This window comes from Penicillium subrubescens (genome assembly GCF_028828155.1).
Source record: "Penicillium subrubescens strain IBT 31985 chromosome Unknown utg000010l_segment0_segment0, whole genome shotgun sequence".
Classification (NCBI taxonomy): domain Eukaryota; kingdom Fungi; phylum Ascomycota; class Eurotiomycetes; order Eurotiales; family Aspergillaceae; genus Penicillium; species Penicillium subrubescens.
In genome coordinates, this window is record NW_026643160.1 from 2072959 (window position 1) to 2097226 (window position 24268).

The 24268-nt window shown below is 48.2% G+C and overlaps 11 protein-coding genes across 11 annotated transcripts; 6 read left to right on the forward strand and 5 right to left on the reverse strand.

Annotated features, from left to right (window-relative positions):
- Positions 1-207: 207 nt before the first annotated feature.
- On the forward strand, positions 208-1203 carry N7473_011906 (uncharacterized protein; the record flags this gene model as incomplete). Its single annotated transcript, XM_057157845.1, has 2 exons — positions 208-1027; positions 1088-1203. 2 exons carry the CDS (start codon positions 208-210, stop codon positions 1201-1203), a joined length of 936 nt encoding a protein of 311 aa, XP_057003695.1.
- A 230-nt stretch (positions 1204-1433) lies between these two features.
- N7473_011907 (uncharacterized protein) lies at positions 1434-3998 on the reverse strand (the record flags this gene model as incomplete). Its single annotated transcript, XM_057157846.1, has 6 exons — positions 1434-1577; positions 1634-2814; positions 2868-3315; positions 3427-3782; positions 3840-3853; positions 3913-3998. 6 exons carry the CDS (start codon positions 3996-3998, stop codon positions 1434-1436), a joined length of 2229 nt encoding a protein of 742 aa, XP_057003696.1.
- Positions 3999-4465: 467 nt separating this feature from the next.
- N7473_011908 (uncharacterized protein) lies at positions 4466-5581 on the reverse strand (the record flags this gene model as incomplete). The annotated part of the gene is made up of 1 exon (XM_057157847.1): positions 4466-5581. One exon carries the CDS (start codon positions 5579-5581, stop codon positions 4466-4468), a length of 1116 nt encoding a protein of 371 aa, XP_057003697.1.
- A 1221-nt stretch (positions 5582-6802) lies between these two features.
- N7473_011909 (uncharacterized protein) lies at positions 6803-7899 on the forward strand (the record flags this gene model as incomplete). The annotated part of the gene is made up of 4 exons (XM_057157848.1): positions 6803-6944; positions 7004-7107; positions 7169-7193; positions 7244-7899. The coding sequence occupies 4 exons, from the start codon at positions 6803-6805 to the stop codon at positions 7897-7899; spliced, it is 927 nt and encodes a 308-aa protein (XP_057003698.1).
- A 231-nt stretch (positions 7900-8130) lies between these two features.
- On the reverse strand, positions 8131-10317 carry N7473_011910 (Zn(II)2Cys6 transcription factor domain-containing protein; the record flags this gene model as incomplete). Its single annotated transcript, XM_057157849.1, has 5 exons — positions 8131-8558; positions 8623-9629; positions 9695-9856; positions 9922-10082; positions 10153-10317. 5 exons carry the CDS (start codon positions 10315-10317, stop codon positions 8131-8133), a joined length of 1923 nt encoding a protein of 640 aa, XP_057003699.1.
- Positions 10318-11923: 1606 nt separating this feature from the next.
- On the forward strand, positions 11924-13154 carry N7473_011911 (3-hydroxyacyl-CoA dehydrogenase family protein; the record flags this gene model as incomplete). The annotated part of the gene is made up of 6 exons (XM_057157850.1): positions 11924-12007; positions 12062-12247; positions 12312-12477; positions 12543-12563; positions 12629-12755; positions 12830-13154. The coding sequence occupies 6 exons, from the start codon at positions 11924-11926 to the stop codon at positions 13152-13154; spliced, it is 909 nt and encodes a 302-aa protein (XP_057003700.1).
- Positions 13155-13465: 311 nt separating this feature from the next.
- N7473_011912 (OPT family oligopeptide transporter) lies at positions 13466-15894 on the reverse strand (the record flags this gene model as incomplete). Its single annotated transcript, XM_057157851.1, has 3 exons — positions 13466-15396; positions 15450-15617; positions 15681-15894. 3 exons carry the CDS (start codon positions 15892-15894, stop codon positions 13466-13468), a joined length of 2313 nt encoding a protein of 770 aa, XP_057003701.1.
- Positions 15895-17125: 1231 nt separating this feature from the next.
- On the forward strand, positions 17126-18223 carry N7473_011913 (uncharacterized protein; the record flags this gene model as incomplete). The annotated part of the gene is made up of 2 exons (XM_057157852.1): positions 17126-18095; positions 18153-18223. The coding sequence occupies 2 exons, from the start codon at positions 17126-17128 to the stop codon at positions 18221-18223; spliced, it is 1041 nt and encodes a 346-aa protein (XP_057003702.1).
- A 596-nt stretch (positions 18224-18819) lies between these two features.
- N7473_011914 (enoyl-CoA hydratase/isomerase family protein) lies at positions 18820-19879 on the forward strand (the record flags this gene model as incomplete). Its single annotated transcript, XM_057157853.1, has 5 exons — positions 18820-18882; positions 18937-19087; positions 19159-19239; positions 19292-19804; positions 19857-19879. The coding sequence occupies 5 exons, from the start codon at positions 18820-18822 to the stop codon at positions 19877-19879; spliced, it is 831 nt and encodes a 276-aa protein (XP_057003703.1).
- A 251-nt stretch (positions 19880-20130) lies between these two features.
- Positions 20131-21286, forward strand: N7473_011915 (SRPBCC domain-containing protein). Its single transcript, XM_057157854.1, has 3 exons — positions 20131-20319; positions 20386-20535; positions 20616-21286. The coding sequence occupies exons 1-3, from the start codon at positions 20260-20262 to the stop codon at positions 20847-20849; spliced, it is 444 nt and encodes a 147-aa protein (XP_057003704.1). The 5' UTR covers positions 20131-20259; the 3' UTR covers positions 20850-21286.
- Positions 21287-22121: 835 nt separating this feature from the next.
- Positions 22122-22929, reverse strand: N7473_011916 (uncharacterized protein; the record flags this gene model as incomplete). Its single annotated transcript, XM_057157855.1, has 3 exons — positions 22122-22192; positions 22514-22852; positions 22914-22929. 3 exons carry the CDS (start codon positions 22927-22929, stop codon positions 22122-22124), a joined length of 426 nt encoding a protein of 141 aa, XP_057003705.1.
- Positions 22930-24268: the final 1339 nt, after the last annotated feature.

The following is a 24268-nucleotide window of genomic DNA, read 5'->3' on the forward strand; positions in this document are numbered from 1 at the left end:
TACTTTTTTCTGGTCATAGCGTCAGCATCCCGCCCGTAAGCAGAGCTGAAATACTGAAAGTCCCGACTCCCGATATGATCGTCCTTATTTCCTGATCATCCCATCTTGATATCCACTCGGACGCTCACCCCTCCTCTCTTTTTTGCACACTACTGCAACCTATCCTTGTTTTTATTCCCCGATTGACCCTAACTTAAATCCCCGAAGATGATGCGCAAGAAAGAAACTTATACCAACATCACACCCATCCCCTCAAATGTGCCCCGCCAACTGGCCCTGGACATTCTCCATAGCCACGGCGAAATCATCACGCTTAACCCGCTCGTGCTCTCATATCACGCTATCAGGGCCCCACGAGATGCCGCCGCAGATGAATACTACTCCACGTGGTATGAGATCATCGAGCGCGTCCAGTATCTGCCGGGTCTAGGCAAGATGGGATCAGGCAAGGTCAGCTTCAAGGGCTGTTTCCACGATACCGAATGGGGACTGGAGACGCATACGTTCGTTCCGCTAGGAATCGATATTAAAAGCAAATGGCGCATTGCAGGCAACCAACCCGATGAACAACGTAAATTCAATGAATTCCGCCACGATGCAGCCCCCGAGAACGGACTGTATCTCCAAGAAGATATCGAAATCAACTGCAATATCACGTTGATCTCCTTCGTCAAGAGTCAGCTCAAGGCCGCTTCGAAGGTGCTGGTGGATCGTCTGATTAAAAAGGCTGAGCTACTTGATGCGGGTGTTTTGCAGGCGATTATGGAGGATGGGAGACTTAAGACGATTAATCCCGCCGATCTATCGAGTATGGCCCGGTCGGACTCGTTGGCATCCCGGAGACAGTCTGATACAATCTCGCTCAATTCTTACCAATTGCCTCGTTCGCCGACGGTGTCTTCGCGACAGGGCTCTGTGCCGGGGGCGTCGCAATCAAAGCACCCTCTTGCACCGCCACAGTATGGTGAAGGCAAGAGCTTCGCTGCAGAGTTGCCTGCCGATTTCCATCATCCGCAGCAAAATATAGGTATGTATAGTTGCGGGAAATCCGAGATCGGAAATGCCATTGGCTTACGTCTCAACCTAGATCCATCGGCTTATCGAGGGAAATCGTACACGGCGGAATTACCTGCAACAATTGAGAGACCGGAAGGGTATCCTCAGTCGAAGAACTTCGTTCACGAATTACCTGAGTCACGTTGAGTGAGATTGACGGAATAACGAAACTGAGATACCCTTATCATGCGCGTGCTTGATTGTATATATGACTTCTTTATTTGAGTTTATGATGAGCGAGGTCGCGTTTATGATCTTTCAAGGCTGAACTGTTTACGCGAGATTGATTGTACATTTCGATTTTCATGGCGTTATGTGAAAGGCTTCAAAATTATCTGCAGGGGTGTATTACTTGGGCAATTAAATTATTTTTCTTTTCAATAGGTCAAACCCTGAGCCAAGGGTGTCCAGCGATAAAGAGAAAGCAACTCTCTTCGTCGAGCCTTATGCTCATCCCAAGAATGCGGCCCAGCCTGCTGGGCATCATACAACATCGACCTGAATACCTTGCGGAAGTTTTTCTACAGAAAATGATAAGCTTTGACTCAAACCACCCGCGATCAAGAAATCAACTTACTTGGAAAGTAGTATCGAGAGTAACAACGCTAACCTCGTGAGCTCTGATAATTGTTTCGCACACCTCTTCCACCGATCGATTTGGACCAAGCTCTGGCATTCGATCCACAAATAGAAGGAGGATGAAACTGCCCTGGAGAAGGTAAATTCCGAATAAGTAAGGCATGAATGTCATTTCCGGGTCGATGGTCAGAATTTGCGAAACAACCCCGGATGCACTCAAGGCGTGCGAGGCACAGGTTAAGAAGCTTTCGGAGGTGATCCAGTCGTCTCTGTCTTCGATCATTGAGATGGGGTCCCATTTTCCATGTAACAATATGTAGAAGACATGCAGTAGGTAGGTACTGTAGATCTTTACAAGTTGGAGCTTTGGATCCTTTGATGTCCCTGTCGTGGGAGAACCGAATTGGTCCACGCCCTGGGAGGGCCCTCCATTGGATTGTCCAGAGAAAGAATGAAGGGCGCCGTCATTGGCGAGATATGATTCCGCTTGACCATCCAAGTCAACGAGCTCTTGCTCTCGCTGTGCTATCATTGTCTCTATACGGTGCACAGCTTCATGGGGAATGAACTGTCCAAGTGTGGGATGGGCCCGAACATGATGCAAATCGATGATATGGCCCAGTACTCTCGCCAAAGGCAGAAAATATTCAAAGAATCCAGAGCCCGATATTTGAGTAGGAGGCCCCAACGAACAGGCCGGGATACAGTTCAGATCTGCCGTATCAAGTGATTGCCAAAGCTTCTCCGGCAGGGGCGTTCGCACGCAAAAAGTGCCTTCAGCAATACTTATTCGCATATTGAAAGACAGAGCCAAATGTCGGTCTAGGCAGTAGACCAGCCAAAACAGACGCCTGCGCTCTTCCTTTGCGACCAGCCATCTTCGGAAAGTAGCATCACCATTGTATAGACCATAGAAAACAGGGCCGAGATCAATGTCTTGGTCCTCCATGCTGAGTCCACTAGCCCGCACTAGCCGAATTAACTTGTCGCGCCATTTAAGCGAGTCGGCTTTATAGTGACCACCCGATATTACTATCGTCAGGATCGTGACGGCCAGAATCGTATCGGTGGAGCCTAGCTGTCGTGGTAGTAAAGCCTTGCCGCTCGCTTGTCGATCTGGGGCTGAATGTGAATTACTTGGTGTGCCACCGCTGGGATGGGGGTGGAATTGCCAACCGTCTGTTGCGAGTCAGCAGGTGCTTTTGCGTTGTTTCTGTGCATAAAATGCTTACCCGATGTGCGAAAGTAATTATCTGGATCTTCAGGTTGAAGCAGGTCTAATGAAAGACGATAGAGATCCACGCTCATGCGCTCTCGGGCTCCTGGTGTGTCAAATATCTTCATGTCGGCCGTCTGCGCAACACAAAATAGAATCACAGCGAGAAGAGCCGATGATGTTGGCCGAGGATCAGTAGGGTGAAGGACCGATGATGGGTGTAGGACATGGGCAAGCAGGTAGGGAGAGGTTGACTTGAACATGGAATTGTGCTTCTCATTGAAGTAAATTTCGAGCATCTCTGAAGCCTCCTCTGCTGACAGGAGTCCATTCAAGTGCGGGAGGATCGAATCGAGGCAGCGGTAAGGTGGTTTCATTGAAATTTGGTCCGTCATTGACCCGGGGACTTCATCAAAGAGATTCTGATGAAGACCTGCCAATGAACCGCGATGATCGAGTGACATCTTTGAACGAAGATTAGCCGGCTCGAATTCTCAGAATGCTAGTCAAGAACCAGAAGAGTTTTGGCTTACACGACTCGGGGACATTGCTGTTTGACTTGTTTCAAGTCGTACATTGCTCAGTGGAGTCTGGAAAAGCGTATTTAATGAATCTTTCTGCGCAGAGAATGGCGGATTGTTGGTCGCAAATTTCTCTGCACTAGAAGGGCTTGTGTTATGCCCCGTGTCATTTGCATTTGCATTTGCATCGAGCCCGTACGATCTGTTCTCCAAAGAAGAAATAACCGAAGGTGCATCCTGATTTGAAGTATTACTCGAAATCACGGTATCTCCAGGACTCCTTGACTGATTCTGAGGCGAACTGTTCCCAAAGTCCTGGTCCTCTCGTTGCAGGTTCCGACCGGGATCTGTCCTTGGACGGCGACCACGCTTTCGGACAGCCTTGGTGTAATGACATTCTTCTTTGCGCTCTGAGAATATCGGTCAGTGGGTCAAATTTGAACATGGACCAAAGATCTGTTCTGTACCTGCGCAACGACGGCTTTATGTGACGTGGCTAATTAGCACAAGCCTAAACATCCCCCCTCTTGGTCCACTTACCATGGTCGCTGCCCATCGCATCTTTGTTTGGAGTATGTGCACGAGTCGCAAGCTCGTAGGACCCTAGTTTGGCTCCGGTGGGCCATGTTGAGGCTTGTCATTGCAGATAATCAGGAGTGATTGAAAATGGGCCGCGAGTGCGGAGACCAAAAATGCGGGGAGATATGGTGGATTCTCACGACCAACAGGCTAAATCCCCGATCGTCTCAGCCAATGACCGTTTTAATCCGAGACTACGACCCTGCCCTTGCAGGCTTTACTAAGAGATCTACGACCTTTTTTGCCTAAATTGGACCTGCGAGCATTTTACAACTGATTATATTGTCGTCTGGAAGAAATCATGGACGCTGATTTACCACTGATTGGAGATGTACTTACAGCTATCCCTTGCAAGCGCCGGAGAAGACTGAGGTTACCTCCAGTCAGATAGTTGAGGCAATTCGGAGAAATCCGTTGAACCAATTCTGCCACTAGCGCCTTTGCAATGATGGACGAGTCCAGGTAGTCATGTATTATTGTGGGTGATCGGCGTCATGATTCATGGCATTTAGCCTCATAGTCTAGCAGCAGCTGGCTGTTTCGTGGCCACGTCCCAGTCATCACCCGGGCTTGGGAAGCAGTAACCGTACCATGGCCCCAAAATGTTGTGAACAGCGGCACGGAGTCGGTCGTCCTCCTTGGCTCTGCGTACGCTGACCTCCGTAGACGAACCAGTGTCTGCCCAAAGCCAGCGAGGCTCAGTCGATACGAGTAGAACCTGCCGAGCAGCTGCAATATTGTCTTCCAGCTCAGATATGGAAGTTATCCCCATGATGGTTGTAATACGAAACTCGGGAGTTGAGAGAGACTGGCCCCGGCGAATAGAATACCGGAGCGCTAGCGCTGCCATAGACTCTCCCTGTTCTGCGACATAGTCGGCCGCTTCTTTAGCGGCACTTCGTAGACCCGGAGGCGCCGGATGCCAGTCCCCCAGATCTCCCACTGGCACGCTGTTTGCGCGAAGAAGACCAATAGCCAGTGGACTTGAGTTACAGACACAAGAAACACCAGCTTCCCGGAAGGCATCCAAGCCTTCTTGGGCAAGACGGTCATTCTGCAGAGTCATCTGGGCCCAATTCTGGATAATATCAAGGGGTCGAGAATATTGAATTTGAACGCGGCGAGCAATTCGGGCGAGGATGTCTATTCGGTACCCCGAGATACCGACGTATCTGATATGGCCCTCGCGTACCATCTCGAGTAAGACCCCGATGGCCCCCATCACCTCTTCTTCCGGGACGAACTCGACGTCATGGCAAAACACAACATCTAAATAGCGCGTGTGTAATCGTTGGAGTGAACGCAAAACTGACTGTCGAACCCATGTTGGAGAATAGTCGAACTGTGTCGCCGTAATTCGACCAACTTTGGTCATCAACAGATACTGGTCGCGAGAGTACTGGCTCACAATATCGGGATGTGACAACGCTTCACCAAGAAGTATTTCCGAAGGATGATAATACGCAGAGGTGTCGATGGCGCGTAGTCCTAATTGAAAAGCACGCTTGAGAACTTCCAGAGCCTGTGCCGAGTTGGGGTTCCGGTATATTTGGTGACTGAATCCAGCGCCACCCAGAATGAGCGGAGGGAGTAGATGCGATAAAGGTGTTGAGGCTTGGGCAACACTCATCCTGAGAACTTGTCTGTGCGAAAACTATACAAGAGTGGTAGAAAGCTTCGTGGAGAGCGCGGGGAATTGTGCGATGTATTCAAATAATGCAACCATGAGGCTGCCCCCATTACCCCCATTACGAATCTTAGCCATTTATCCGATAGACCTCTGGGTCCTAGGCAGTAGGTTGCATTTTGGACGCGAGCCGACTTGAGGCCGAGGAGACAACACAGCAACACAGCAAGGTAAACGGCGGATCTCTCCGCTGTAAATACCCGTCGGAAAAATGCTGATTGGCTGGCGCGCGTCCTGTCAAATTTTTCCGTTCTTCACCTTGCGGCTGCCACGATTTCTATTCATGCATAAATGATTCTCCCTTGGGACAAATTTCTCCTTCGAAGTGGGATCATTGCGTTCTTCAAGGCTGTTTTGTAAGTGGGATCGCTGTTCCATGCATGCGCTATCGTTGGAATGGCTTCGGTCATCAGACGGGAGTTTCCAAAATTCGCGGCTTGCTCTAAGCATTCGTGCATATTCTAGAGGATATTGTTAAACTCAAAACCCAAATGTTCCTATGATAGCGATGCAAAGAGCCATCCTGTTCAACTCTGGCTTTGTGATAATTGGACAAGCTTCAGTTAGGGGAGCAGCATCGGCCTCATCGGCCTTCAGCGCACATCTTCGATGCTATTCGGTCGGGATTGATTTCAAACTTGGCTAGAAATAGATGATGTATTCAAGTGTAAAACGAAATCTTGCATCCTCCCTAACAGCCTAATAAATCGAACATGAGTTCAGGCGACAAGTGACTGAGAGAATATTGTGGACTAAACCAAGCTTGTTAAGTAACCATATAGCCGTCTTGGCGACCCCGCGAGGACGATCAACCAGGAGGGCCATTGATTCATATGATTAGATAGCTATAGAGCAACTTCCCTAGTTTCTGTTTATCGACCAAATAAGGACTAACATTTGCAAGAAGATTGTCCTTGATAACGTAAACCGTTCCAAGGTAGCGAAGAATCACGGTGACAATTAACTCGCTTGAGGATTATCCCGAAACCTGCAGAATAGCACCTCGGGCTCTTAAAGCCCACGCCGAAGCTCAAAAGTTGGGGTAATCACCAGCCAGCTAAAGGTCGGCAGTCGGATATAAGAGTAGCACTCGGCAATTGCCGAGTTATAAGTAGAGGAGCTCCCTTTCTACGAACAGAATTCGTCAAGATAATTCAGCACCACATGGCCGAAACAAAGATAGTTCCATTGTCCGCGCCTCGCATCACTCCAGCCAATTCAAAGCAAGCAGAAATCAGCTACCCAAGATGGTTCGGTGGCTCGGCATCTTGCATGGCGGTAATGGTGTCGCATCCGTTTGATCTGAGTAAGTGTTGACTCGGCAAGATCTCAGGAAGACGACAATTTAACGCAAAATTGCTGCAGTTAAGGTCCGCATGCAAACTGTCGCAGACGGTGCGAAACAAGGCTCAGTTCGAACGGGAGTACAAATTATCCAGAATGAGGGTGTTAGAGGTCTCTATCACGGCGTGAGTATCTACTGTGGTGACATTTAGAACTTGCATACATCTAAACTAACACCGATTTAAGCTTTCTGCTGGATTGATGAGATCTTGTGAGTACTAAGAAATCTAGACTTCAAACAATAACCTTACATTCTCGCAGTGACATATGGAGCCTCTCGTATCGCCCTATACGAAGAGCTCAAATATTCAGCAAAGAAATCAGAGAAGCCTGTCACTACACCAATGCTAACCATGATGGCAGCGGCGTCGGGATTCGTAGGAGCTCTATTCGGCACACCGTCAGATATTGCCAATATCAGGATGCAAAACGACAGGTCTTTACCTATTCAACATCGCCGGAACTACAAGCATGTGTTGGATGCCTGGGTCCAAATGAAGCGCCACGAAGGTTGGAGATCTTTTACCCAGGGGCTATGGCCAAACTGCTTCCGCTGCGGAATCATGACTGCAAGTCAGTTGGCATCTTATGATACGTTCAAGACATTGCTGCGAAAATGGACGAGTGTCAGTGCAGAGAGTCCGGTCATTCACATCTCTGCTTCGTTATTGGCCAGTCTCGTTGCAACTTCGATTTCTAGTCCTATGGATGTGATTCGTACGCAGCTGATGAGTGCTTCCAAACGAGTGTCGGTTTTGAGGATTGTGACTGATTTGACTCGCTCTGAGGGTTATCGGTGGGTGTTCCGTGGTTGGGCACCTAGCTTTGTGCGATTGGGTCCCCAGACCATTGCGACCTTGGTGGCACTGGAGCAGCATAAGCGGATATACCGTATCTTCAAGTGTGGTGGAGATTAATCATGAGGGAAGTTTGACTGCAAATGGAACGCATAGACTCATTTGTCGACGGATGTGTTCTGTTCATCCTCGGTTGTGGTGTCATGGGCCGCTCCGGTTTTGTTTCCTTTTTTCTTTGGAAACAGGTGGGTCTTTTTCTTTGCGACACAAATACAGGTTCGACTTAGACGGGCATTGAAGATGATAGTAGTAGTGGTCTTATAGAATTAAATTATTATTCGACTATGAACTTCATCGTCCTCGTCGTAGGAACGCCAGCTGAGCCTGCTCAGTACCTTTCCGAACCGACTTAGACGTCTGTGGGAGAAGTTCAAGCGTTTGAAGAAGAATTGACTGCAGATTCTCGCACGTCATCTGATCCATCTGACCATCATCAAAGTCTCGTTCAATCCCTTTCCACAATAGCTGGACACCAGCAAGAAGGTGATGGGGATAAGGATCGATGGCCACTAGTGGGAACGAGCCAGCACTGCTGGCCTGGCCTTGTCGTGTGGGAATCGTGAAGTGATTACTGAGACCGAACTGGAGGCAGTTGAGGAGACTGCCCTGTGCGTCTGACTTTGTGACACTCATCTTCTCGAGTATGTCTTCTCTTGAAGCAATCTCAATGGCATCAATCATAATGAGGATGCTCAAGTGGTGATGCACCATCAGCTCGTCTGTTTTTGCAAATTAGTATCATCAGTTTACATGGTCAGATTGGATTTCTGAGAATAAACTCACACCAGCGAAGCTTTGTATGCTGCGACAAAAATTGAAGTCGCCTCTCGCACGCCGCCAGCAAGGGGCGATAAGTGACATTAAATTGTCTGATTGCCTCTGCGGCGGAGGTATGTGCGTGGTATACGGCGTCTTCGCCATGACCTTCGCGAAGCGCCTCCTTCAGAATTGTGCCCATTTTCCACACACGGAGCTTCCAGCAATGAGCTGCACCAATGATTTGGTTTGCTGTTTCTTCATTGACCAATACTCCATGAGTACGCCATCTCTCAGACTGTTCATGGAATATGTTCGTGCAGGTCTGGACCATCCTCCACGAGGACTCCGCTTCCCAGCCCAAAAGGCCGGAGGAAAGGACAGACTTAGTATTAAAAGTCAAGGCCGACGAAGTATCAAACGTCATGGCAGCCCAGTATATCATACTTTCAATGTGCATAAACTCGGATCGAATCTGCTCCGGGGTGGATATAGGTGTCGCTTGATCTGATAGAAGAGAGACCTTCGAACCATTGAATTCCAGACTTCTTTGCCGCGCACGAAGATACTGCACTTGTTGTAAAGCAGCTTGAACGCATATTTGAGCCGGTACACCACTTTCCTCCTCTTCTTCGGGTATTCCGACCGGTACGGGGACCATAGCAAAAAGGTATAAGCTCAGCATAGACCGATAACAGGGTCGATTCATGGACTTGAGAAGGTTTTGTCTCAGTTCCCTCCAGAGGGACTGAATCAATGGTGTTTGCGCCAATTTTTGATCAGTCGAGTGAAATGTCAAGGGAAGCCATCGGGCTGAAAAGGTCTGAATTGCTTGGTTCAGCGTGGTCTCGATCTGCCATTCCTTTACCAATTCGGCTTGTGTTGGAGGGTGTGACCTCGCACCCGTCGGCCCTTGCTTTTCCAGGTCCTTCATCAACTGGTCGAATTGTCTACACAGCGATGAAATGCTGACTGATAGAGATAATCCTGGATGATCGCTTGCGCCGCCTTCTAAGTGACCGTTCTCCCCGAACCTGACCTGGGTTAGTACCCGGGCGACACAAATGTTACGCGGTCTCAGGATCTGCTTGTCACTCACGAGAATGGACAGCTGTAGTTGCCCAGCCAAGACCCAAAGACCTGCTCAAATACATCCTCATACATTGACCGAAGCCAGTCCGAGACTTCCAGACTGATCAGTGAGGAGCGGGCGGAGGGTGTAGGGGTCCCATGGTCGCCGGGTACTGGACTCTCATCCACACTAGAAATATGAACAAGAATCGATAAATATCACAAACAAGCAAAATATGGCGGGAACAGTCTTACCCAGTTCGAGGCGAATCTACCCCAGGGTCGTTGAAATGTGGAGACAGATTGAATCCGTCCTCCTGGCTCCTGCCATACGACGGCGGCGGGGAAAGAAGCGGATTCCAGCGATCTGATGAAGGACTGGACCCATCTGCTCTGGAAACGACCTTTTTCATCCACTATACAAATATTGGGTCAGCTTCTCTCCTAAAATATGCAGTCAACCGCAGTGAAAGCAACTATCCGCACCTCAAAGCTGCAGTGTCGGTTCCGAGCCGCACAGCGGCTACAAGTGGCGACACTCGACTCTCCGGTCGCAGAGCGTCTTCGCAAAGCGTCGCAGGCAACGCGAGACTTGCGACATGCATCGCAGCTGGAAAACTGTTTGCGTCGATGAACCCGATCAGTGTGCATTATGAATATGGCTTGATAAAGTGCAAGTCGAATACAGCTGTGGGGGAGGAATCATCCCTGTAATATGAGCATTGGCTGGGTCAGGGTCTCATCCCCGCAGGCTAACCGAGTGGCACTGAGCCACGGGCTGTTGGACGAATGGGCATTGGGCACACCGTGTCGATAGAGACGTTTCGAGCTTCCCCGCTCGGATCTCTAGATGCCACAGTTCATTTGTTCCATGCAAGAAAAGAATCTGGGGGATTGGAAATCTGGGGAAGCCTCTAAGAAGAGCGCCTAACCAAGACTGACTTTATGAGGTTACATATATCTTCTCCCCTACCACGGTCAACCCAGTCTAGTATCTCCACCACGCCCAATATCTCCCTAGGAGAATGCCATCTAACACTTGAACTTTCAGGCCTGAAGTATCATGTCATGGTTAGTATGATTTTCCGGACAGAACTCAGCAAATATCTTCAAGAGCTGGCTTTGCCATCCAATTCCACTGTCTTGGCCCACCAGCATCCAAGATGTTGATTATCCAGTTTCATCATTAACTAAGCTACCTTAAATTCAGTCACAAAACGCTCGGCAAATTGGTGGAAGCATTGCAGCTTACAATGGTGATAGGCGCACACGGCCATGCCTTGACTGTTAGGGCGCCAGAAGTTTATTTAGAACAGATTCCTTGTTAGTGCACTTTATCTGATCGCGAGGATTCTGGACTTCTCCTCGGAGACCTTGCAGGTCTCAAGGCCAACTGGGTCTTCTTGTATTTCTTCAATCCTCTATTAATTGTCCACGTCCTAGGGTCCTTGTTGTTCTGTTCCTCTTCACCAGCGAGATCTCCTCTACTCATCTTCGCGGAGCCATAAGAAGCATTTTAACTTCTAGTCCCTGGCCAGTCAGTAGGTAGGGCCTGCCCATCGCGCTCATAGATAGTAGATGGAGTCGACACTGCTGCAATGCCTAATTTGTATGTTATCAGAAGATCTAGTTCTCCTGTCTAGCGACCGGCGACCGCTTGGGAAAAATCGACGACATATATGGGTTCACCACTTCTATCTTGAATGCGGTACCTATTGCTCGGGGATTTTGGTCGATTATCATTCATCCATTATTTCTAGAAGTCTTGAGTGTATTAGTTAGAAAACGATCCGGGGTAGCGCAAGATCCCCAGTCATGACGCGCCCCTTGTCCTTGGCATCGCTTCTGATCCGATGTGGGTACAATCTCCACCAATAACCAGTCCTTTCGCTGGATAAAGGAAGAGACGTTTGTGTCCCTCGGCTCAGAGCCGACACAGAGATGGCGTGGAGACTTAAGCATCCCATAGGGGTTCAAAGCCGGACAAAAGCTGGTTAAGGGCGTGTCGTTAGTTGCAGATCGAAATGCTACTTTTGGAAAAACCGGATCCGAGTCACCGGCCCGTCATGTTATATCTGTCTCCGTTGCCGGCAATTTCATTCGGTCGGTTGTGTTGAAGAATTCTACATTTAGCCGCATGTTATAGATACGCGAGGAGTGCAATTTCCCTTATTTCAAATTCTCTTTGCCAACAAACGAAACAAGCTTGATACCCGACTTCTTCCTTGTCAATTGGCAGAAGCTCTACCGTGAAAAGATGACGATTGACATTACTCAAAGGCCCTCCGGGTCTGTGGTCATTATCGGTGCTGGAACTCAAGGGAGACGACTTGCATTCATGGTGAGTAGATATTTCGAATCCTGCCAACAGCCACATTCGGCTAACAATGCGAAGTGGTCGGGAAGAGGTGGCTCTGTTTGTCTTGTCGATCTCCAGGAGCAGCAATTGCAAGATGGTCTAAGTTATGTGCATCAGCTTCGCAATGCAGCAGTCGATCATGACAGAAATTGGGGTGATGTCACAGTTTCCCAACCTGACTCTCTGGAATCCATTCTTCAGGACGCATGGCTGGTAGTCGAGGTATTAACCTTCCTTTCAAGTTTTCCTGCGCCGTGAAGGTGATCTAACATCATTTGCAAAAAAGTGTGTGCCCGAAAATTGGGCATTGAAGCAGAAAGTCATCACTCAGCTTGACAATTTGGCTCCAGCACATACGATTATTGCTTCCAACTCTAGCAGTTATGGAATCTCCGAGATTATCGAGGGGCTAGATCTGAAGCACAAAAACAGGATATTGAGCGCACATTGCTGTACGAGACCCGCTATTTTCTCGACTTGCTAGAAATATGTTTACTAACGTGTCAATTTCATGCAGACTGGCCTCCAGAGACATCAGGTAAATCAATCTGGGTTGCAGTTCATTCAAACAGGATATCATAGGACTAATGTTGAAATTATCAGCAATCGAAATCATGGGACATCAAAACACTGATCCTGCCGCAATTTCCCTACTCTTGGAGCAATGCAGAGCTCATGGCTTCTCACCATTCCATGTGAAGAAAGACTCTATTGGTTACATTTATAACAGGTAATACGAAAAATTTTGAGATGACCCGGGCTTATTCCGGTTTTTGTTCAAGGCTTACTGATTTCGATTTACAGAATTTGGGCCGCTATCAAGCGTGAGACGCTACTAGCACTTTCCGAAGGGGTTTGCACACCTCGCGAGATTGACGCAATCTTCAAGGATGTTCTGAAGACACCCAAGGGCCCATGTGAACAGATGGATGTTGTTGGCCTCGACGTGGTGTTGGACATTGAAAATCACTACGCCGACTCCCGGGCGGGTATCCCTGCCGAGCCGAGAGCGTACCTCCAGAACATGATTCAGAATGGGCGCTTAGGTGTCAAGAATGGGGAAGGCTTTTACAACTACGGTAGCGAGACTACTGAGACCTGCAATGTGATGAGTACGCCGAATCTATAGTTCGGTTGGATTGCATATACCATACTTGTCTGTTGAATCGCCATGAGAACATAGACTCGATTGCACTAAACCTATTTCTGTGTCTTGATTTCTCAATAAAGTCTTTACCCAAGTCTTGAACTATGATCAGCTCGTAATTTGGAGCCAGATGAAACACTACTCCCATCACCCAGCATGACAGCCATCGACCTACAGTGACTTTTCGTTTATGCCGAGTCGGAACAGCGCGTCATAGCGAACATATTGGCTCTGCATTGCTATCCCAAACATTCACACTTATCTCAATCCATCCATCTGAATTTTGCTTTCGCCTATAAGCAGTGATCTGGGTTACCAGAAGGCGATCCCCACCACGTCGGGAATGGGTGTTCTGTTCCACTGGCTCCGAAGACCGCAAACGACAGAATGAAAATGACAATCTGAGAGCCTCCATCCATAGCAGCTCCGATGAGGTAGTTGTACTTGTTGTAGATTCGGGGCAGTCTGCGGCGAAGCCAGAATTGAGAAAGGACTCCCACTGCAATCGACGACCAAATCCAGGAGGTGTTTCCATAATAAGTGTAGCCCGAATATAAAGCAATGATTGGAGTGTTGATAGGCCACCTGCGAATTCGCGGGAAGATCCTACCCACGCCCCAGTGGATAATTGGAAGAGCTAGACCGATGACAATACCAAGGGGAACAATGAAGTATCGGCTCTTAGCACCGTACATATCCTTGGCCAGAGCCCAGGTAATGGCTTGAGAATTGAGACTTTGCACGAAAGAGCCACTCCAAACACTGTTACCTTCAGGATCAAGAAGAATATCGCGCTGGTTTGTCACGATGGTGGTCATAACAGCGTAGTTCAGGCCAGCTCCCAGAAGAGTTGCGTATATTTGAGTGCCAAACATGACCCGATGCGGCACCTTTGTGTACTGTCCAACCTTCAACCAGTTTGCCAAATTGACTGCAAGCAGGATGACTTGGTGAGACCAGCTAGCAAAGTAAAGATTGGCCAAGGGCCGACCCGGATGAACTGCTCCTGCAACCATCTTTGAGATTTGATTCGTTCCAACTCCAGACCCATAGAGTCCGTACAGAATACATGAGAATGGTGCAATGAATGCTCCAAGGAGAAGAGCGATAATATAACCCCAAACAGGAAGGGTTGTCTCGCCGCGGGCAGTCACGATGATTCCCGCAATGAAGCAGAGAACGAACAGAACTAAGTACCACCACATTGGAACCTCTTTGTATTTGAGCATTGCCCGATAGTGTAGATCAGGTTGAGTCTTGCTTCGCGCCTGCTTCCATGCCAGTACCATATCTTTGCCAAAGAAGATAATAACATGAGTAATCAAAGCTCCAATTGCAAGATTCTGCGTGAAATATCCCCAGACGGTGCTGGAAGTCAAGTAGGGCAGCCCAATTTTGGCAAGCTTGGCGTCATCAATCAATCCCTCGTCGTTCAAGATTGTAGTCGTGGTTAGCTTGGTCCCATCACTCTTGAACAGAGAGCTCGACATGAATGGAAAGGTTTTGGCATTCCAGGCGTTGCTGTAGTAGAGACCTAGCATGACAGGGTACCAGATCACATACGCAATCCAAGTGTTCACCTGTTGCTTGAAGGGCAAGGATAGATACGTGCTCTGAATATATTGCCAATCCAGAGAGAAATTGAGCAGACCCAATCCCTGGTTGGATGACGCACCCCCGAAAATTGTGGAGAGAATAGTTCTAGTCTTGGTCGGGGCATTCATTGACGCCAGGCAAACGATGGAAAGTCCACTGAACCAAGTAATGATATATGATGGGAAGAACTCCCAAATGGCAGCAAGAGCAAGGGCCCAGCCGAACTTGATAAGTCGGCCTCGGTTCGCGCGGACATCGAAGTGGAGATTTTGGAACAACACCACTTGTGGCAAAGTGCTCCAGTACACCATTTCTGCAGGGTATACGATGAGTGGTCGCAATACACCCGCCACAACAAACCCACAAAGGGAGATGGAGAAAGTAGCTAGCACAGCAGTAGACGCGGAAACGCTTCGGTCGTAAAAGAGTCGCTCAACAGCATAGACCTCGACTCCGGAAAGACCATTGTTACCTGACGAAGCGATCAGTGACGCGACAACGTGTTCTTTGATTCCAAATGGCTGTCCAGAGTTAAGGAATCGAAGTATTTTCTGCACCCATCCCTGTTTGAATCGGTCAGGTCGAGGGGTGAACCTTGCCCACGCTTCGCCAAAGACGTAGACCAGCACTTAGATAGAGTTAGATGAGAGGCCACCGGATATTTGCTTGCGATTAGCTTACGCTGGAGGAAAACTGCCGAAACTTGCATCATGGTCGGCTTGAAGATGTAGATCATGGTGATGACACTAGAAAGGGCTGTGAAAGCTGTGCCCAAAACTATCGAGCGAAACGTGAACGAAGGATCGCCGTCATCTCGATCGGAGATCAGGAATTTCGAAACATCATCTCCTATTCTCCCTGGATCAGCAACTGAAAGCAAGAATCATTTATTGAGCACGGTAGTAGTCATACCATTTTCAATCACAGGGTGGCCATTGACGTAGACGGTTTCAGCTTCATCCTGAGGTCCAGCAGAACCATCACCTTCTGCTTCATCAGGTGAGGAGGCTCGCTGCTTTTCTCCCACTGTTACTGAGGCGTCTTTGGTGAGGGCATCAGTTTTACTCCCTTCCGAGCTTTGCAGCACTTCGCTCCTGTCAGAGCTGTCCTCCACAGAAATTGACATGTTGCAGACGGGAAGCCTGAGACTGTCTGCGAAGGGAGCTTGGGCCAAATAGCGCCAGCCAAGCCTCGAATTAAGCTATGTGCCAGGTGGTGCGGGGTATGAGTTGGGAGGAAATCTCCCAGGATCTTTTGTGACAAAAATCCCCATCGTAGGAGACTGCTCTATAGTTTATCTAGTCTGCTATGGATCAACTCGGCTCGGCTATTCTGAGGCGTCATGATGCGATCTGTAACATCAATGGTGAGTTAACAGCGGTCGCTTTGTCTCGGGTCGCATTATTCCGTTAGCGATGAAAAGTTTGCCGCCAATCCAACGAAGCAGACTGGAACACTGGGGACTCGCAGCCATTTTCAACTGCATGGATTGGTTATCGTGCACTGATTTGACAAATGAGAATGGCGCAATTATGCTCGGCAATGCCGAAGTAAAGCCAAACCTCAGTCTAGCCGCTAAAGCTACACTAAAAACGCCCAGGCTGCTTAAAACGTGCTAAGAACGGGGAGGTTTACGTGGCGGAAAATTAACTACACTCAATTGGCCATGTTCGAGGCACAGAATGACCTCCGCAGATTTGGGTTGCATCGTCCTATTCCAGTATAATGTTACAGGCTTGTCTCCAATAGCATTTTCTCTTATCTGTCATGACTTCTTTCTGGTTCACGCTTACCTTAAGTAGCAAGCAGTGCCCCCACCCATTTGTAAATTAATAAATCCTACATCTAAGGTGCTTCAGAGCCTGTTGATCGGGATCACAATACCATTTTTAAATGCGAGTATACTCACGTCTATACGTAGCTCATGATAGTTCTAGAGTTTGAATCTATGTGTTCAAGGCCATATTCTTGTCATATTATTCAGTTCATGATCTAGGATCTATCTTCGTAACGAGCGTATCTACGTGAATGACCCCCACTATTCCTCTTCCCCTCAAGAACCCCCAAAGACCCCGAATTGGCACTCAATCGTTGCGTGAGCAAAAGCCCGGCATAGCTGCTGCCATTATAACTCTAACCCAAAAGCAGCGTAAATTTTGCCGAATCTTGCATCAATTGCAGTCTTCGAGGCCATACTGATCTGGAATGTCAATGCCAGAACGTCGACGGGGAGCATAAATATGTGCCTTCTCACATTGATATTAGTGAGTATGTCGGAGGTCAATGAGCGAGGTATGCGTTATGTACAGAACGCTTACACATACCCTGAACGGAAGACAACTGCATCAGCAACAACCATGGCGAACTCGGCTGCTAGATGCGACACATCTTCGTCGTACCTCTATGGTAGGGATATTATGAATCTATTCGTCATATTTATGTCGATAGGTGTCATGGCCAACTCGCCTCCCAACTATCACATCTCCACCCTGGGCTCTGCCGGTAGCGCAGTTGATCCGGAAACCATCAAGCCAGACAAGGCGGGCAATTATCCTCCCATCATGCACTACAATACCATCCCATCCGATGGGCTGATCGGTGCTGTCAACGGCATGCTTTCTGGTGTGACAGCCTATGCCGGTGCCCAATTGTTCGTGGAGTTTTTGGCTGAGATGAAACGGCCCCGAGACTTCATCAAGGCAATGTGGGGTGCTCAATTCTTTATTTATGCCGTATACCTTATGTCTGGCTGTGTGGTGTATCACCTTCAAGGACAGTACAGTTACAACCCGAGCTATCAAGGGGTCAGCATTTACGCATGGCAGACTGTGGGTAACATGGTCTCCCTTCTGGCTGCTCTGATCTCAGGAGGTCTTTACGGTAACATTGGCATCAAGGTTTTTTACAACAATGTTTTGCTTGATATTTTCAAGGTCCCTCCTCTTACCACTACACGTGGAAAGTTCATCTATGCTGCTTTGGTTCCTCTTTGGTGGATCATCGCTTTTATCATCGCTGCAGCCATTCCTGATTTCTTTGGATTTGTCAGTGTTGTCGCAGCTTCAATGCTTTTGAACCTAACATACGCTTTTCCTCCCTTGTTTGCCTTGTGCTTTGACATTCAGAAGAATGCTCTCCGGGGGTCCGATGGCGAAGGGTTCGATCCCGTGACTGGACGCGTTTCCAGGATTGATACCGCCTCCAGACGCTGGATCCGAGGATTCATGGCCGGTGGCCCGTTTCAAGTGGCTATCAACATCTGGCACATTATATACTTCTTAGCGGCTCTTGCCATGAGTGGACTAGGCATGTACGCAGCCATTGTTGGTAAGTTGTGTTTTGTGCTGAAAGTCCTCTCTCCGTAGTTCTAACTCTTTGTAATAGGTCTGGTCGATGCCTTCAAGATTCCGCAGTTGACCTCGTTCTCCTGTGTGTCTCCACTTAACTTGGGTTAATCTGAGACTTTTGCCACATTGATCGAATTTGGGATTGCCTTGGGGCGACGACTTTTGCTTTCTATCAGTGATCATGCTGTCAAATAATCTACTCTAGCACCACTTCGCGCAGTTCTTATCATGAATAAATATGCACATCGTATTCAAATTATCTCACTTATGGCTTCAGTTTTTCTTCCCTGTTAACATCAAGGGAATACAATATACAATAAAGTCTTCGCCCACCTAAAGGTAACCACTTGTTTCTAGCGGCCAGCCTCTAGAGGCGAGAGAGCAATTCACAGCATTTCCCTCGGTACCAGCGAGAAGACTTTATGATGGGCGATTCAAGTCGCCTGGTTTTTTTCTCTCCTACTCCCTAGTCACTGTTAATCGGATATTTACCTCGGCAGTATATTGTAATGGACCACCCGAGGTGAACCCCAAACGCCTTGCGGGTACGGCCGTAGTGCGGGGTCACCCAGCCTGCGATGCGATTTGATAACCCGCAAACAGCACAGCGCCCCGCAGAGTGATCCCGATTACAAGATCACATAAGATCGCGGCTGAATACCTTGCGTTGAAAGATATGAGACTTTGATAGAACCAAGACCATCATGCCGTCCTACCAGTATACCGATATCAAAGTGGAGATGAAGGGTCAAATTGGTGTTATCAAAGTAGGTCGATAATTATTTGATCCCGTTCGTAATCGTGACTAACCAGAGGATTAGTTTAATCGACCCAAATCACTCAATTCATTTGGCGGGAACCTGCTTGTCGATACTCTACATGCTGTGAAAGAACTCGATGAAAACCCCGATACCGTCTTCACCGTATTAACGGGTGAAGGGCGTTTCTTTTCAGCCGGGGCTGATGTGCGAGGTCAGTTTGAGCCTCGTTCAAAAGTATAGTTCCAGAATTATGAGGCACTGTCGCTGAATATTGGAGTGTAGGTTCGCGGCCACTGGACGAGGGTATGGCCGATCTCACGCAGATCCAACTCAAGCTTCTCCACTTGGCTCGCTTCACTACAAGTAGGTGGACTCTCGTTCCTAATGAAGCATGGTATCAGCTAACTTATGACAGTGATGGAATTAATGAAATCGCTCATCGACCACAAAAAGGTGTTTGTCCTGGCCATGAACGGTCCCGGAGTCGGTGGAGGAGCAGCCTGGTTCCAGGGCCTCGCCGATATCATCCTTGCATCTGAGACCACATATCTGCAAGTCCCATTCAATTCATTGGCCTTGGTTCCCGAAGCAGGATCGGCTACCAACCTAGCCAGACACATGGGCGTTCATCGCGCAAACGACTTCTTAATGTTTGGTCGCAAGCTCACAGTCCAGGAACTGGAGAATTGGGGGCTAGTCAACCGAGTTTTCCCTGTCGAAGGCTTCCATAACTCGGTCATTGAGTTCTTGGAGAAGCAGCTCGAGGTCAACGATGGGATTAGTATGATGGAGACCAAGCGATTGCAAAATCTCCCTCTTAGAAGCGAGCGCATCTTGGCCGTTTACAATGCGACCGATGCTCTTGCGGAGAGGCTTGCGAGTGGAGCGCCAGCTGCGCGATTCCGAGCGAAGAAAGCTGAACTTGAAGGTATGACAATATAATGTTTTGGTGCAGTCCACCGGCTAATTATTTCTGATAGCGAAATCCAAGTCTCGGCTTTGAAGTTGGGGGTTTGGAAAATTTCCATAAATCTTGCTTTTTGATCATGGTAGCGCATTAGCAGCAGCTTCAGTGAGAGCAATACATCATACAATAGACATAATCGAAATGTCTTTGGAATCAGGAAAGTTGCAGCAAGTCAAAAATTGTGAGAATTGCTGAAACGAAAGTGTAAATCCGGCGGCATAGCCTAAATAGGTAAATGGACTAACAATTTGGACAATAAAAAAGGCTGCGATCAGCGCTGCTCGATGCCCATCACAGTTAGAGAGTGGGACTGGATAAGCAACGCGCCTTCCGCATACGCACCTCTCTCCAAATAATTTCAGAAGCTCCCCTTCTCCCCCTCAACCTCATCTCATTCACTCCAGATCCTAGACAAAATGCCTCGAAACGAGAGCAAGATTGAGATATCTGCGCCACCCGCCAAAGTGCGAGAAGTGGTACGTCGTTGTCACCAGGTCTTCCATCCGACGCGACCACAGCCTGGGTACTGATACATGTAACAGCTCCTCAACTTCTCCGCTTACCCAGAATGGCACACCGATTTCATCAAGGGCATCAAGATCCAGGATGAGTCCAAGACATCCGAATCTCTCGTCCATGGAGACAAGGTCGAGTGCAACATTGAAGGATGGAAATTCATCGCCGAGATCAGGGTGGGTACCCGCCCTGGCGCCGTATTGTTGTTTAACTATTCCAGCTTCAACCCAATGCTAACGACTCTTCTCTTGCAAAGGAAAACTCCGAAGGCATGTTCTCATGGCAGGGTCCTCCCGTCTTGACCGTCGCTGGCCTGCATCAGTTCCGTATCGAGCCCACCAAGGACGGAGCAGCCACCATCTTCACGCAGTCGGAGGATCTCAAGGGTCCCTTGGCATTCTTGATGGGCCCATCATTGCTGGGCAAGAAGATGGCGGCCCATTTTGCTGAGTTCAACAGAGATCTTAAGGCTCGTGCAGAGGCCGTTTGAGTTGCACTGGACTCTGACATCGAGGCCAGACACCATCAGCTCGGTCTGTGAGGATGATGATACATATTGCCTTGTAAGCCTGTGGGTCTAGACGCCCCGTCGATCTTTTATTTACTGCACACGCACCTCGGTCGCATATATTTTCTAGCCCTCCTCACGTTTTTCGCTTTGAAAACAGCCCCTGTTCGTTTTGAATGCAGTTTTGTTTTTTCAGATAAATGCGAATACCACTTATGTTACATTTACAATTGTTCAGGAGTGTAGCATTCAAAATTGTGGCTTGCAAGGATTGTTTACCAACGAAGCTTACAGCCCCCAAAAACTAGCTCTCCACTCTGCAGAGGCCAGAACATGACTTGTTAGAAATAGAGAATTATGAAAAACCGATCGGTCGTCGGTGATGTCACTCCGTGGAAAGATCACGATGAGTACAAACATGGCAGAGAGGTAAAAGACATTTGTGTCAAAATATTTTACCGCTGGAACCGGGAGATAGATATGGTTATAAATGATGAAAGAAAAGAAAAAAAAGGTGCAGTCGTCTCACCAAGCAGCCAGCTTCCCTGTAACGGGACGATGTATTCCGGCGACGCCACCCCAGGGTGGAAGTGTCTCTGCAGAATTGCTTCCCTCAAGGTTCACTTCCATTGCTTAGCGCCTCACAGCGTCGTGGATTACTCGCACGAGTGTGGCGGCGACCCCAGGGTTCGTACCGGGCACGCGTACCCGCTGACCGAAGGTCGAAGCAAGGTCGCTAGCTTGGCGGTGGGCCTCCCACTAGGTTATCCATGACAGATTAAGAGTTTCAGAAATTGTTTGCCTTTATACCCCCTACCCCGGTATCTCAGTGGCACCGGTTCGAACCCGGCTACCACCACTGGTTTATTTATGATCCCCTTCGTATACATAGTCTCGGGAATCTCCTCTGTTAATACTTCAAAATCATTTAGTTCTTCGAATTTCACGCCACTTTTAAAACGATTTCCCGTTTTTACTGATTATCTCCAACGTACTGTTAAAGCCCATGCCGATATATTCCGTAGAGGCTACCCGGTGAGATCGCATCACAGCAACATATAATGTTCATTTTCCACAATAATCGATCACAGCAAATCAACACAGACAAATATGAGCAACGAAACCCCTTGAAAATAGCAATAAGTCCTGACAATATAACAGAGAGTATGTCCGAAGACAGCTAAGCCAGCCTCGAGACAGCAACACTCCAGCACCTAAACACCTAAACACAACGAATCATACATACTCACTCACTCACTCAACCTGTTCTCCCTCTTCCTCCTGCTCCTCGGCATCAACTCCCTCCCTGCGGCCCCGACGAGTTCCTATCTGACACAACTTAAACCTTTTGTCCCGGGTACTGCGCATACACATTCCCGAACAGCACTCCCGGTTTTTCTTGCAGATATGGAAATGCTTGGAACATTCCTTTTCACATTTACGGGGAAAGCAATAAGCTCGGCGATAACACAGCCCTTTCTTACAACGGTGCCCAGGGCGGCAGTCATCTTGGTTATCGCAACCGGGCTGGCAGACTCCGTCGGAGCAAACATGGCCCCAGTCGCAATCTTTATTGATGTCACAATAACGTGTCGGTGGTAAGGCTCTCGTCTCAGGAGAAGAGAAAGTGGTAACATTTGCCGTACCGGCAAAGCTCAACATGGAGTTGGTAGCAGAGTTATTTCCAATTCCGCCCGCAACCATGTTTGGGGTCGAATCGGAGATGTTTGTGGTGACATTGTACATAGCAGCCGCAGCTGGCTCAACAGATCCCTCAGAATCTGCTTTGGGGATTGAGGTGACCACTGCCCAAACCAAGACAGCGATAATTGAAAGAACGGTGCAGGTGAAGATAGAGCATGCTATCAAGCCACCAGGTGAAGTACGCTTCTCTTCGTCCAAGTCTGAACAATGCTCAATATCGAAGATAGTCTCGTCTGCCGACTCCTGTGGTGGAGGATTTCCGGCCTCGAGGTCGACGATACCTTATACTACATCAGCGTTTGAAACGAGTGAAAGGAAGAGGCATTTGCTTCTCAAACATACTGTTTTCGTTGGTCATGGTCGATAAATCTCACAGAAATTGGGAGCAACGAGGAATTTGTATGGTCGCAGAGAGGAACCTGGATGGTTGCAAGTGGGAAATGATTGTAGAAAGAGCGTGGGAATCATAGGCATGGCCGCGTCCATTTACGGACTCGACACAACAACCACGGTCATGATGCTTTTGCCTTTCCCAAAAGGGACAAAGCTTTTCCTATCTCGTACCACTCCAATACAATCTTGGAAGTCACCCTCAAGTCACTTGAATCATGGGAGTATGTCGGGATTGCAGAAAGTAATCACAGATTTTCAATCATCTCAACTATTGCTTTGGGCTAGATACGTAGGTCGATTGGACACCAAAAGCCTATCGATAGTGAGAAAGTATCAGCCCATTAATGCTGCTTCTTTTTGCTGCGTATTCATTGCGCTTGGGAAATTAATGTTGCAATATCTAATCTGGGCTTAGTATTACCCAAATCGAGAGCCTGGCATCATCTATGAGGTGTTAGTCCGACTTCTGTTTATGAGACGAATGCTCCGACCGAGGAAAATGAGGAAGAATATCGGACTGCACAAAATACCGATTTCTTTCTTAAAATCCATCAGATACCAAAGCAGATGTTGTCTCAATATCACATGGGCAATAGGCTGCACCGCGAGAGCTCACTTTGCTATTATTTCATGACTATCCAGTCTCTTGGAGTCATATCATAAACTTCTCATGATAGGCGAAGTCAACCGCGTGTTTCTAACAGAGTATGTACACTGTTACCTCGCCTAGACCGACTAAATAATTCAGTGGGACTGTTCGCCAAGGATATCGCCAAGATTAAGGTGGGCACGTTGTCTCCCTTAGATCTTCGTCAGCCCCTTATGGTCCCACTATCACATGTAACTCTTGTCTTAAAGGGCATGTCTTTTACCGTAGCTCGAAGAGCTGCCTACATCCTGAACTGCCCAAAATTCTCAAACCAATTGAATGACTCATTTCGTTTTTCAACTATCATGACATTGATTCAAGAAAGGATGGCAAGTTTATTGGTTATTATTACCTATCGAAATTCAAAAAGGACGCACAACTTTCCTCGGCTTACATTTTATCTCTGAGATTGAAGATTAAAGATAATGATTGCGTATATGGGGCTTCGCTGTCGGCCTGAGAATGTACTCGAGTCTGGGCCATGTGTCTCGGCCCGCCTCGCTCAAAAAGTCGGATTGTCGGGCAACCTTTGGCACTGCCGATAGAACGCTGAATACCTAGCGTAGATCATACAGAGATCGGAGCAAGCTCGAACCCCGGCCATATCCGATTCCACCGAAGGCTTCCTTGTGAAAGCACCCCGTCAAGAGCTTTG

Excerpts from the sequence above, each read along its gene's own strand:
- N7473_011915 (XM_057157854.1), top strand. The coding sequence starts at position 20,260 with ATGCCTCGAAACGAGAGCAAGATTGAGATATCTGCGCCACCCGCCAAA. Across the intron at positions 20,320-20,385 it reads CCGCCAAAGTGCGAGAAGTG|CTCCTCAACTTCTCCGCTTA; the intron begins GTACGTCGTTGT and ends TACATGTAACAG. Across the intron at positions 20,536-20,615 it reads AATTCATCGCCGAGATCAGG|GAAAACTCCGAAGGCATGTT; the intron begins GTGGGTACCCGC and ends TCTCTTGCAAAG.